Source organism: Ruditapes philippinarum, unplaced genomic scaffold, assembly GCF_026571515.1.
Source record: "Ruditapes philippinarum isolate M1 unplaced genomic scaffold, ASM2657151v2 ctg394_1_1_1_1, whole genome shotgun sequence".
NCBI lineage: Eukaryota > Metazoa > Mollusca > Bivalvia > Venerida > Veneridae > Ruditapes > Ruditapes philippinarum.
Genome location: NW_026864337.1, coordinates 179,769 through 194,127, shown reverse-complemented (window position 1 = coordinate 194,127; position 14,359 = coordinate 179,769). Strand labels below are relative to the sequence as shown.

At 31.7% G+C, this 14,359-nt stretch overlaps 1 protein-coding gene across 2 annotated transcripts; it reads right to left on the bottom strand.

Annotated features, from left to right (window-relative positions):
* Positions 1-3,330: 3,330 nt before the first annotated feature.
* LOC132725257 (carbohydrate sulfotransferase 1-like) lies at positions 3,331-10,410 on the bottom strand. 2 transcript variants are annotated; one of them, XM_060710354.1, is made up of 4 exons: positions 10,294-10,410; positions 8,310-8,482; positions 6,636-7,032; positions 3,331-4,685 (listed from the first exon to the last, which is right to left on the bottom strand). In XM_060710354.1, exons 2-4 carry the CDS (start codon positions 8,467-8,469, stop codon positions 3,848-3,850), a joined length of 1,395 nt encoding a protein of 464 aa, XP_060566337.1. In that variant the 5' UTR covers positions 8,470-8,482; positions 10,294-10,410; the 3' UTR covers positions 3,331-3,847. The 2 variants fall into 2 exon arrangements, with proteins under 2 accessions (XP_060566337.1, XP_060566336.1); XM_060710353.1 differs by lacking the exon at positions 10,294-10,410 and having other exon boundaries at positions 3,332-4,685; positions 8,310-8,740.
* Positions 10,411-14,359: the final 3,949 nt, after the last annotated feature.

The window sequence follows — 14,359 nt, the reverse complement described above, 5'->3', positions numbered from 1 at the left end:
TAGTCAATATTGTTGCAATGGCATTTGTCATGACAATAACAAATATCGTTTAAGCCAATTTCTAATTTTAATTTATAACTTTTACACATAGACACTAGAAACGCAGACATTAAAGTTTATTTAAAGTTCACCAACTTCTAAAGAAAATCTGAAATATCAAGTAAATTTACTTAAACTTTGGGAAGGACAATGTGATTCATTTTAAGACCGCATAATAACCTGTGACGATAGCTGGATTCAAATCTTTGATCCAGTAACACATTAAAGTTTATTTAAAGTTCACCAACTTCTAAAGAAAATCTGAAATATCAAGTAAATTTACTTAAACTTTGGGAAGGACAATGTGATTCATTTTAAGACCGCATAATAACCTGTGACGATAGCTGGATTCAAATCTTTGATCCAGTAACACATTAAAGTTTATTTAAAGTTCACCAACTTCTAAAGAAAATCTGAAAAATCAAGTATTTTTCTTAAACTTTGGGAAGGACAATGTGATTCATTTTAAGACCGCATAATAACTTGTGACGATAGCTGGATTCAAATCTTTGATCCAGTAACTAAGGAGTAATCAATTATTTGGAAAACCCCTGTAACACCACCACGGAAAAAACGAGTGTCAGTAATCTTTAAATAAGAAATTGTTCACCTTCTTCATGGATAGATGAAGATTTTTTCTGTCTAATGTCGTACCGCACGATGTGACCGCCAACTCATCTTGTTATCAAAAAATAAAATGCGCATTATTTTTAATTATTTCATAACTACATTATTAATATTAATTTCCTTTATCTTATTAAAAATCAAATAGCTTTTTCATATTGAATAGCTTTGCGGAAAATGGTTCTTTATTGACTTTCCTGGTAACAGTGCCATTAAATTTTTAGGTTCTTCCCTTTCGTGTGAAGTCCTTTCGGAAGAAGGACCGAATATGGAAATAAAAAATACAAATGTTTATGTCTTTTCATCAAGATAATGCGCATGCTCATAGGGTAAGTGATACGAATATACGAGGGTTGTCCAAAAAATTTGTGCACTACAGTTATTGTCTTGGGAGTTATTGATGAAAAGGCATAAATTATATATCACTCGAAGGGGAAATCTGTCGCAAATAAGAAAAAAAAAGGAAAAGCCGTGTTACCGGTGTGTCGTAAAAAAGAATCGTCATACAGCTACCTTAGTAACGTAATACCGGCGCACGACAAAAATTTGGGTTAGTTCATTAATTTGATGCATCACATAATCCTTTAAACACTACATATAAACGTCAAAATTCAGGGAAAAGTGTGTGTATGTATTCCGGACTTCTCTAGAAAATATGATGTCATTTGCCCTATTGTAACGGTCGTAAACAAATATTTCCGTGTGGTTGTCAATACTGTCATTACATGAAAATGTCAATTTCTAAACGTCTGGAAATACAAACGATCATTTAATTTTGCGCAAGTATTGGAAAAAACACCAACAGATACCTACAAAGAACTTAAAACGGCAAGTGGGACCAGTTCATTGTCACGAAGGCTGGTTTATAAATGGCAAAAACGCTTTGTAGAGAGGTGATAGTCGGTAGACGATGACAACCGATCAGGCAGACGTCCGTCCGTAATGCCGGCGTATGTGACAAGGGTTGTCCAATATATTTGTGCACTGGTGTAATATGTTACATGTAGGTTGCATAAGAATAATAAAAACTGCAAAATACTTTGCATCAATCATTCCTCTAATTGCAGTAATACAAGTTATGACATAAAAAGCAAATGCCAGTTTACAAGCAACAAAAATTAATACAATCAAAGTAATGAACTAACCCAATTTTCTGTCGTGCGCCGGTACTACGTTACTAAGGTAATTGTATGATGATTCTTTTTCTTATTTAAGACAGATTTCCCCTTCCAGTGATATAAAATTCATAATTTTTTATCAAAAACTCTTTCGATAATTACTGCAGTGCACGAATTTTTTGGACAACCCTCGTATAAATTACAATACGTTATATATTTTAATGTCGACTATGAGAAGTTTGAACACAGTCCCTTAAGTCCGGGTTTAGCAACATTGTTTTTTGCAATCTGCCCAAAATTGAAGGAAAACGATTAAACGGAATTGAGGAAATGAGAATGACGATGCTCAGACTTCAAAGAACATATGACGATAGTTGGTATAATGATATATCAAAATCGATAGACAGACACAGAAAGTGCATCACGTCTGTTGCGATTACTTTCTAGAAGATGTGACTTTATGTGAGTAATACGTCGTGGCGTCGATATTTTTTAGGTTGAAGTGCTCGGTAGTTCTATATGGGTCCTGATCTATAAAACGTGTGCTTTTATTTGTCGCTAATGATATTTGGCATATACTTTGCCAATATGTCATATTAAATGAACATAATGTATTTGTTTAAAACACTAAAATTTGAAAAGGTGTGATCCCTCGAAGGCATTAATTACAACAAAATAACGTGAACATTTCAGATTCGGTTTGATTGAGTCTGTACATGATGGATAATAAAAATAAAAGAGATACAAAAAACAGTGTACAAACAATGAGGTAGTCTTTTAAAATAGTTAACAGGAGTTATTGTCTTAATGCTTTCGAGTGAAAATCTACAAGTCTCCGATATTTTGTATATAGCTACTGGTTGAGAACAAATACGACGTGAGACTATATATGATAACAACTAAAAATCAAGAAACAAAGTGATCCCTCAGAAGCATTAATCACAACAAAATTACAAGAAAATTGCAGATTCGGTTGGATTGAGTCCGTACATGAAGGATAATGAATATGTGCAACATCCCTCACGCCCCCTAGAACCGGCTTGAGCGGTACTCAATTCTCAACACTTTATAGTGCTGGCATAAGCCAATATCTCGCTTTATTTAATAATTTTCCAAATTAAGATATATGTATGTGTTTCGCATGAATTATTTGTAAACATTAAATTTAATACTTATTATTTTTATTCAAGTTCAGTCTTGTTGCTATTGCCATATTAGCACTCTTTATCTATACTTTTTTAAAAGTTACATAGTTTGGAGAATTATCTTTACATTTACTAAATAGGTCATATATAAAAAATAATTGCTGTTTTTGTATAAAAGGGAAATACTAAGTAATATCTCAAAAATAAACAAAATCACTAAAATCGTTCAAAATTTATGCTGTGGAAACCAATTGTCTGTGAATTGACGATCAGACAGACGGACGGAAGTGCTAATGAGGCAATACTTATTTGGCTACTTAGTTTTTCTCTCGTTTGTTCTTTTTACGCACATAAAGGGAAATAACCACATAAAAGTCTACGAAATAAATGCCATCAAAGAGAATGTATATTTACTTATTGTTCCTGTAACCAAAATAAATATTCTAATCCTAGCTTTGACGAACAATGTTTTATGTAAGAGAGATCAAACTTGATATCAATAAAATAATACTGCTCATAAATTGTTTTTAGCTTACAGAACTGCTGAACCTTCATCTAAAGCGTCTTCCGCCGTTCACATTAACATCTTTAAGAACGACTTTATAGCTTGTTTTATACCTTCAGTTATCACAGTTTGTAAATATCACTTTTCAAGAAGTAGCACTAAGTTGTCACCTAGAACTGGAACATTAATATTCGGCGAATAGTTCACACAATTATTCAATTTTACATGTTTACTTCATCAAAGGCCGTTTCAAAAAAGTAATTGATTCAAGTCGGCAACATTTTCAATTTGGCACTTTTGAACAGCCAATTTCTTGTTATTCTTATAACACTTCATTTCCCTCGACTCCAACACGATATATGACAATAAAAGACAACTATCCGAAATATATTTTTCGTCAATCAACTTATTCATGATTAAGAGGAATACTTGATTTTACTTTTCAAAAGTTCAGCGTTGACATCTAGTTTCTTTCTAGATGCAACAGTTAAGTTTCTTAACATTTTTTCAGATGAAAACGGAAGGTATCCAATAATTTTATTGCTTTCCAAACATGAATTATATACAATATTTTGAACTTTAAATCTTATTTGCTTTCTCCATGTATTTGCAGTAACAGTGGAATTTTTTCTAAGAGTCGTGTATTTGCCCGAATTTCGTTGAGCGCTCGTTTGCCTTTCGACGAATGTTTGTACATAGTCATTAAATGGTAATCCTGAAAATCTAAACATAGATTGAGCAGTTTCCAATGGTCTTTCAGCCAAATCCTCGTAGAGAATGACTTTAAGTCTGCCTGGAAATTCAGATATTATTTCTTTTGAAATCTTCAGATCTTCATAAACTGTTGTGCAATGACCGACTACTTGAGATTTTATTTTATCCTCTGAAGCCATATGAATTTTGAATCTAGAGTTCATAATACCTCTAGGATCTCTTACTAAATGAACTATTTTCAAATTGGGATATAATAATAACAACATTGCAGCGTCTTTCATCTTTATACGTATAAATTTTATAATCCTCAACGGTGCTTTCTTACACAAACTTGTTGCTTCATCGAAACATCTTCGCAAATTAGGCGTTTGTTTCTTCTTTTCTTCTTTCATGCAATTTGTAAACGCTGCCATGATATTTGTATGCTGTGCATGATGGGGATTTGACAATGTATGTATATTTAAAGCTGTTAGTTTACAATTTAGCCAGCTATTAATTTCGTCAAGTATAATACTTTGTTTATCCTCTAGCAACACGTTTCTGCAAAAGAAAAAAAATGTAATGTTGAACCAGCTAAAAAGATCGATCCTGTCAGTTAACCCTTTCCCCCATGAGCATATTGTGAAAAATGGCCGTTTTCAGTGAAAAGCCTCCTGTTACAAGTTCAAACTGCTATGAAACTATGAAAAATGCTTCAATACTAATCAAACTTGGCACAAATGTTGACTGGACCATTGCCTTTGTAACAACATGCTCAGTCTTAAATTTCCTGTTACCATGGCAACAAGGGGACATCTCAAAATTGCCAAAAATCACTATTTTGCCTCGATATTTTCCATCAAAATTTATTTCAAAGTGCTGCAACTTCTCAATGGATTGAGGTAGAGTCAAAGGCTTTTCAGCGTTGGTTACACGTTACCTTATGATCGACCTGGGGTCATTTTTAGCCTCTCACAAGTCCAAAATTTTCTTGGCAATGAGGGGGACTCCACCCCCCTTCAAACCCCCAAACAGAAGGGGGTACATCCCCCTTCTGGCAACCCCCTGATGTATCTTTTGAATGGGGGGCGGCGCCGAAAAAGTGCTCACTTTTTTTAGCAACATTTCTGAAACGAAAACATGTGTTTTGGGCCCAAATAGGACATTTGTTCACTACTTCAGGCCTAAAAAAGGGGGGGGGGTCGAAAGTGCGTTGTTTCGCGTATATATGAGGTAAATGGTTAACGAAGTAAAATGGAAAATAACATATTAAATAAGTATACATTAAAAATTACATAGAGGATATTCAAGTTGTTTTCCTATCAATACAGATTTATTTTCATCCAGTGGTATAAAAATAAATATTTAAAGAGTGGCGGTAGCCACAAGTGAAATATGATAATTTTTTATACCACAAGATGAAGATAAATCCTGTATTTATAGAAAAAACTTGAATTTCCTGTTTATTATATACATTTTTTCTTTTTTGACATTACTCTTTGAAAGACTTCCCCTAAAATTGTGTGTATTGGCTGAATTTAGAAAAAAGTATTCCGGCAAGACCCCAATGAAAATACGGAACATATATGTTTTACTGCAGTGAAAAATAAATTTTTTAAATGAAAATACGAATCAATATTTCTCAATATTTCATTTATAAGTATACAATAAACATTTACATCGTTTCTATTAAAGATGAAATTAAATTTCAAAGATATGATCAAAAAGGACACACAATCATGAAAACTACGAAAGTACAATAATTTTAATTCATACAAAACAGTTGTGTAATTACAATATTACAAATCTATAGTTACGTAATAGATCAAATACCAGTACTAATGTTTTTTTTTCTTTCAGCCTCATAAAATCAAGGTTGTGTTAAATTCCAAATAAATACACCCTAAAATATACAGTATATGTTTTGACAGAAGTTATTAAACATTGTACGATACTAAAACTAGAAGACGAGCATACAACTGTCAAATCTATACTGGTCGGTGTTCAAACTGTGTGTTTCAAAGGTTTTAGGTTTAATAAACCACTATCTTATACAACACTATATAGTGACCTCTTTATTTCACATCACCATTTTTTACATTTTGACAGAGCTCTGTTAATTTGAGTGTAAAAAGAATGTAATCTGAATGTTTTATTTCTGAAAATAAAAGAGGCCTGACGGAGAACAAAAGTGTTTTAACATATTTCTTTAGACTTCAAAAAATATACTAGAGTATAAAAATAAAGTGAAAATAATGTTAGATAGTGTGCAATAGTGATTTGATATGGACTTTATCAATTTGGATATGAAAACGAGGCTAAAATTATAACCTTATTGTAAACCAATAACAATTTATGGTTTAAGACAAAATGGTACAAATGCCGAAAGTTCATTTAATAAATTAATTAAAGTTTAAAGTAAGTATGAACATATATCTTTCAGAGGTGATTAAAATGTATTGCGTATTATAGTCATAATTAAGATGACAAGTCAATTTAACCAGTACAAACCTTTGTGTCCCATTGGCAAACTTTAATGTTCCTCGCTGCATTTTGTTGCGTGCCATACTATTAAAGAAACTTCCAATAAGCCTAATTGGCTCAAAGACATAGAATGTTCCTGGAAAACTCTGGAAGATAGCACCAGTTAGAGTAGAACCAGTTCTCATATATGCTATAATTAAAATGATTTTAGCCTTGCTGACAACATTATCGCCAATTGACGCCGTTATTTTATCAAGAAAAGATTCCCTTAGAGTCACGTTTACATCTTTGGGTTCCTGTGGTTTGATTCCATTTCCCTCTCTATTGTCTCTCGAGGCAGCAAAACTGCCTTTGGTATCGGCATGGACTGTACGGTGTTTTGGACCTGATCTTGATGCAACTTCTACAGGAGGCGGTATTGTACCTGTTGTATATACCTATTTTTATAACATTAGATACAAACAACAATTTCTACCAACAACCACCATCCTCTCCATTCTTTTCTGTTAATCTAATAACTTAATTCACCTTATTGAGAAGAAACCACTAAACGTATATGTAAAGACAGAAACAACCTTAATTTAAAAAAAACAACAACAGAAATCTAAGTAAGGATGTGCATAAACAGTTGATATACTCTTCTCAAATGCGTTGGTATTTTATTTTTTCATAGTTATTAATTTTAACGTCCTTTAGATATAAGGTACCCATTTTCTGGATACTTGTGAAAACTTGGTCTTGGGATGAGTGGTTTGATGGGAAAATATTAACCATCCGGTCATCACTCCCAGTTCATTGAACGACGACCTTCCTTGTTGATCTTGTCTATCATACTGGGCAGCAATTAAAGTGGTATTATGACCACCCATGAGAGTATTGTGAGTCAATATAAGGTTGCATTTTGCCATAATTCCTTCAACTTTATTATCTACTTTGCATGAATCATAAATACATCAAAATATTTAACTGTAACTTTTAATTTATAAAAAGTCTTGGACAGTCTTTTGACATTTTAGGCAGCTTTATATTTTACTTTAAACATTTCTAATTTCAACTTTTAATCAATAACCACTATAACAGTCAATCTTATGAAATAAATAATCATTTCAGCTCAGTTTGACAATGAAAAAAATGAGCACAATGTCACTGTAAGTTACTGTTTAAATATTTGGAGTGATGTCCGGGTGGTAAATGTATTTCCCCATCAAACCACTGATCCCAAACCTTACTTGGGCAACGAAGTTTCCTTATTCTCCTATATCACCAATACATTTTGTACTGGTAAAATATCTGGAAACGGACCCAAAAGTGATTAAAAATAATAGTTAGTTGATACATATTAGTTTCCTTATTCTCCTATAACACCAACACATTTTGTACTGGTAAAATATCTCGAAACGGACCCAAAAGTGATCAAAGATAATAGCAAGTTGATAGAACATGTTTTAAAATTGAGCTCAAAATATTTTTTAAGCTTTTAAAAATATAAATATGCACTCAAATGACTTATTTTAATGGACTAAAGTATCTAGCCCAGTAAGATGTGGTCTTGTAATGATTTTTCTCTCGATTTGTCTTTCATTTTGATTTGATATTAATTGAAAGAGCTCTAGCAAAATATCATTTATTTTGATGAATATTGTTTAAATATTGATTTCATAATTCAATCACATATAATCAGTTGTAGACGTTAGGACTTACCTCCGTAATAAACTGAACGACTGTGATTCATCGTTAAAGCTGTGTAGCCGAAAATAAATATCACAAGAACAATGACAACACCAAATGAACGGAATGTTTTTGTCGTGGTCGTGACTGCAGGGTTTGTCGATTGTCTTGAAGCATCACTGTGGCGTTCCATTGTAGAAACAAACCTAAACCAAGTTAGATAAAATTTCATATTCTAGTGTATTTAATCATTTGCGTAAATATCTTATATAAGGTTTATTAGTTTGAAATTAGTTTGAAACTTGATATTTCGTCTCTTGTTTTGTTTGTGCATCTTTTGTTTTTGATATTTATTCAGTACAGGACATTCGACTAGTATTTATGAAGAACGGATTCTCTTATCGATATAATTAATCTGTTAATATCTTATAATGTTATATAAATTAAATAGAATTGCTTATATTTATATTCAATAGTCACCACTGCAGGCAAAAAAAAACAAAAAAAAACAGTGACTTATATAGAATTATAGAAGTCATAACCTTTATGCTTTTAACAGAAACAAAGAAGCAATTATATAATATATTTAGCATGATGGATTGTCTAATTGTTCTGCTCAACATAATATAAACGATTCCTCTGGGATCACCAATGTCCTCGCCGCATATAATGGTAACTTTTTAAAGTAAACTTAAATTGAAAAAAAATATAATTATATTGTAGAAAGAAGTCTAAAGTCATAATTTTAATGATTTTTTTTAGCATCAAATGGTTTCACTTCGGCAAAAGCTTTTTAAATCAATATAAATCTGTCTTTAAATGACCTGCACTGTGATAGCTTTAGCGAAACATTAATTTACATTTAGAAAACATTGTAAATATTTTCTTTTAAAACCTTCTACATAAAAAAAACCAGGCAACAATGTTGAAAATTTGAATAGCATAGGGAGCCTTTGAATTTTATATTAACCTCAGTCCTGGAATGGGTTTTTTCTTACTTTGTTTTCATGCGATATAGTTCAATATGAGCCACATGTTAATCATCATAAGGTAGATATCATACACATAAATGACAAGTGTTACTTTAACAGTACACATTTTAACAGCCGGGCAACAGTAACTGAAATTGAGCCAATACAATCGTATACTTATTTTATTTTTATTCAAGCGTATACTAATATTAAGATACATAATCATATGCTTATGACTTGTATAGTATATCATTAAAATAATAAATGTAGAGATGAAATGAAATTGTATCATAACATATTCGTAGTCATGCACACAAATTAAAGTATTAATTTTATAAATTTATACGTTTTTAAGTTATAACTATACATGATAAACATCGACAAAAATGTTTCAAATTATGTACTGTATCATAAACAAATAGTAAGCTTGCTATTGGTTATCCGACCAGTGCAGATCAAAATGAGCCGGCATATTCGTGTCGTCTTATCATGGCCTGCACTGTTCGCTATTCAGTCAATGGCTTGTGAAACCTTTTCTGAAAAGAATGAATGGTTTTGTCCAGAATTAAAGATGGATAAATTCATTTAAGATATTTAGCGTGGTACATGTAAAGGTTAAAGCAGTTATGTCGATTTATACTGTATTGTGCTTATTGTCACCGAGAGATATAAAGATACATTGTAATAATATTAAAGGAATATAAAACAATAGAATAGTATAGCAAAAATTAGATATATAGTACACTATTATTTATCAATATATCAGTTACATTAACGTTTATATTTCAATTTTTTACCCGTAAAATAAAGCTTTAAAAAGACTCTTTGCATAAATATCGGAATGTTTTGACAATTAAATATCACAAATTCTTTAATAGAATATGTATTAATGTATATGTGTTTTAAATAGCAATTATCTTGCTGTTTACGATTTAAGATGCTAAAATTTTCCCCAAAAATTAACAAATTCAACTATAGTATTTAAATAACTTACATAATAATGTACATTTTATTTTTCTTTCATAAAATATGTATAAAAATCTTACCTTTTAAAAAGAATCCAAATGACATCGAGTACATTTGCAAATGTAAAATAATGTGGCAGTCACTCAACAGTAACGAACGGGTTTTTTTTAACTGATACAAGAAGTACTGTATCGGGTGTTTACTACAAAGTATTTAATAGATAATAAATGTAGATATACCTTTTTATGCATTTTTTGTATAGTATATAAGTATATATACTTGTGTACGTTCTGCTTATTGAACGTATAATTGCCAGATTGATCAAATCTTCAAATGAGTGCGTGCCAAATGCTTTATTTATCATAAATCAGTCAATGACAATAAGGATTCAAAATCTGTTATTTTAAAATAAATACAATATCTCAAATAAATGAGTATTGATATATCTTTAAACTTGAATAATTAATCGTTTGTACGCTAGCAGAGCGAGCGATAGGTGTACTCATCTGTGGGGTCAAACCGTTCAATGTTTCGTATGATTTACTTTGACCCATTGTGGTTTCTTTTGCTTCATATTGGGCAAGATTGATACTCGTGTAGCGATGCATTAAAAGATGTGGTTGTGCTGCTTTTCATTGGAAATATGGTATTGTACACCAAATTTTGCCATTTACTTGGGATTAGATTGGGATAAGATTGGCAAGTGGAATAGCTCTGATCTATAAGTTAACTTTAGCATTGACATAAATTAAAAATCTATAACTATAAAATACATGAATGTTATTTATTGTTCTGAGTATATTTGATAAAAAAAATAAATGTTGGATAAGAATTGCTTACATGTGACATTTCAAAATAACGCGTCCATTTTTCATCTAAATGCTATTGCGATAGATAGGGTGGAAGCCGCGGAACGTTCAGAGGGTCCCGTGTCAAATTTCAATCTCCTATGCAGCGATCTCCCCTTAACAATACAGAGATCTCTGCCATCACAAACATTTGTATCAATATTTTGATTTTTTTTTTTTTAAATTTATTTTTCATTATTTTGTACACTTTTTTTATAAACTGTAACGAACATAGGTACGAAAAGTTACAAATAAAACAGAAAGAGAAAATTACATTATGTTTTCTATGAAACTGTCGATATTTACATTTGAATTTCGGCGTTATGTCATGATAACTTTCATGAACACGTGACTTCTGCGATGACAGTGATTACAATCTGCCAAGGGAAGTAATCACTGTGAGGAGTTTGGTAAACTTTTAGTCAGGTTGCACAGTTTTCTCTGCATGTGAAAAAAATACGGTTGTTTTGTCGAAATTTGAAACATACAATGCCGACGTTTTCAAGAGTCGTTTTTGACAAAGTTACCTCGGTTTTTACTAAACTTTGCCAAAAGAGGCACCCCGTCGTGAAATTGTACATTAGAATTGTACTGTGTATGTGTAAGCAAAAGTTGTAAGAGTACACATGTGGGGTCCAGTCTCAGTAGGGGTTTCCAGTGAAACAATTAAACATAAAGTAAAAATCTATATAAAACTTACAAAGTATCTATGACAGCAAAAAGTGAGCTAAAAACATTTTTTATTTATATATAGTTATGTATTTTGCATCTAACATTGCCTAGTGGTTCCCTCATAATGTATAAAAAAGATTCTCTTGGGACCTCGAATAACCACAGAGTTTATGATCACTTCGTAAATAAACTTAAATAGAAAAGTATCATTTCGAACGTCCAAAGTCAGATATTCGCTTGTAGCTTCATGTATTATCTTTCAATACATATTTATGCATCAATACACCTGTTACCTTAATTGACCTTCCCTGTGGCAGCTTTTGGAACAAAGACTTATATTTTGACAGAATTTTTAATCTTCCTTTATTTATCATTTATTTAATTTTTTTTTTGGGGGGGGGGGGTACTGATGATTATTCCATAGACCATGACAGCCATATTTTAAAAAACGTGCAGTCCACACTATTTGTTGTTACCAAGGACACCTGCCGTAAACCTAAGATGATCCGTGTCAGCATGCACATAATCAATAACTTCTAATATATATGTCTACATTTACAGATCTATTGCGCAAAAATGTTTACATGTGAAAAGTGGTAACGGTTACGTCACGCTTTATTAATATATTGAGGATGTCTTATGTCATTTATTGGCTTGTTTTTGTTTCTACAAATTGTCATTGCTTCTTTTATTGTCCTGCCTTGTGGTAGATTTTGAACATTAACTTACATTTGGAAAACATTTCTCTTTCATAAACGTTTTACAAAAGAAAAAACTGAGTAAAACTATTGGAAAGTTTATTCGTCTATAGGGCCGAACGTCAGTTCAGTATTAAAAAAACAACGCTTTTTTATTTATCAATTCATATTTTTCTTTCTTTACACATACTCAAATGAACAATATGGTCCCATGTGAGCCAGGTGTTGATCATGACAAAAAAAACACTACTGTTAAAAGAATATAGGCGAAGTTTTACGCACAAATAAATTGGCTGCGAAGGAATAGTCAGCTGTGTATTGCATACCTCCAGAAGAGCCGAATAAAAAAGCTACCTAGACGAATGTCTCTTCTGATCTGCGCAGTTGTTGAAATTAAAGGGGAACCGTTACGACACGAAAATTCTATTACGTCCGTACTAGCAGTACTCGGTTTAAAATGTAACAGGACGGGTACGCTTTTGTCAATGTCGTAAAATATGCCAACATAGGTCTTATTTAGATATAGTGTTGCTCGAAATGGTTTACCATAATGCATTGAGTAGTTATTAATTATATCCCGATTAAACGATATATAAACATTTTAATAAGCAAATGACCAACGATAAAACATCAAAGTTGAGCATAAATGTAGTTTATAAGACATTTAAGGCATCAGACCAGTTACAAAATCCAACCAAAATAAAACGGCAAACGTGGGACCTCGCTATATAAAAGTATATTTAAGCTTTTGAAACCAGAACTATGTCCGCATAGCAGTATCCAAATAATCTCAAAAGAAAAAAATCTTTAAAACGAACTTGTTTCCTTGTTTGTAAAAGTCAACACATGGATATATAAAATACATCAGATGTTTTATGAAAGTGCAATGCAACAGCTCTCACACCGATGTTTTCTCCAAATTTGACACAGTTACCCTTTAGGTGGAGGCAATATGTTTCCCTGACCTTATCCTGTTATCCCCTTTTTGGGCAAAGGGCATTCATAACAGCTATCAATTTGGGTCGGTTCATTGCTGCTGCTATAAACGTGTTTACGCATTATTTAATTTTAGCCTTGTTAAGCGATATTAAATCTTGGTAAACTACAGACAGTTGCACAGTCTATTATTTGTATAAGGAGATAAGAAAAATGTTTTGCAACAAGGCAAGACATTTTAAGTTGGTCCTGACGTGCAAAGCTGACGTAGGTGAATGATTTAAGTACTTGTGTTTTTATTGACGACTCGCAAAATAAATCGTGTCATTCCGCAGTAAATCATGCGCCTTATTCAAAATCATATAAGACTCGCCTGCTAGGCAGCCGAAAGAAAGAATAGAACAGTATCGCATAAATCAGATAATACACTTTTTTCTATCAATTTATCAATTACAAAAATGATTATATATCAATTATTACCCCGTTAATTAAATCGTTAAGAAAACTATTTGTATAAATATTAAAATGTTATGACAATTGGATATGACAAATTCATTAATGAAATCTAAATAAACATATCTTTGTTTTAAGATACATTGTTTTGTCTTTTACCGATTTCAAGATGCCCAAAAACAAAATGAGTTAACAAGTACAATTTCACATTTTAGATAACCTTACATAAACATGTATATTCTACTTTTCTTTTATAAAATGTTCATAAAAAACAACTATTTTCAAGAAAACAATCCAAATAGCATAGGACATGTTTGCAATCCAGGGACGCCAAAGGTTAAATATTGTGGCAGACGCTCAACAGTAACGGGTAACGGACTTGTTTTCATTGATTAAACGAAGTATTATGTAGATGATAAATGTCGATATTGCTTTTTATGCATTTTGTTTAATTAGATAAATGATGTGTATTATTTATTTTAAATACATATTGTTCGTTGATATCAATTTAAGATTTATTACAAGTAGGCGTGCAATTA

Bases quoted from the DNA above. Each gene is read 5' to 3' on its own strand.
- LOC132725257 (XM_060710353.1), bottom strand. From the start codon at position 8,508: ATGAAATTTTATCTAACTTGGTTTAGGTTTGTTTCTACAATGGAACGC. The intron at 7,033-8,309 runs GTAAGTCCTAAC...TATATACAACAG, and splicing joins TCGTTCAGTTTATTACGGAG to GTACAATACCGCCTCCTGTA. The intron at 4,686-6,635 runs GTTTGTACTGGT...TTTCTTTTGCAG, and splicing joins TTTGCCAATGGGACACAAAG to AAACGTGTTGCTAGAGGATA.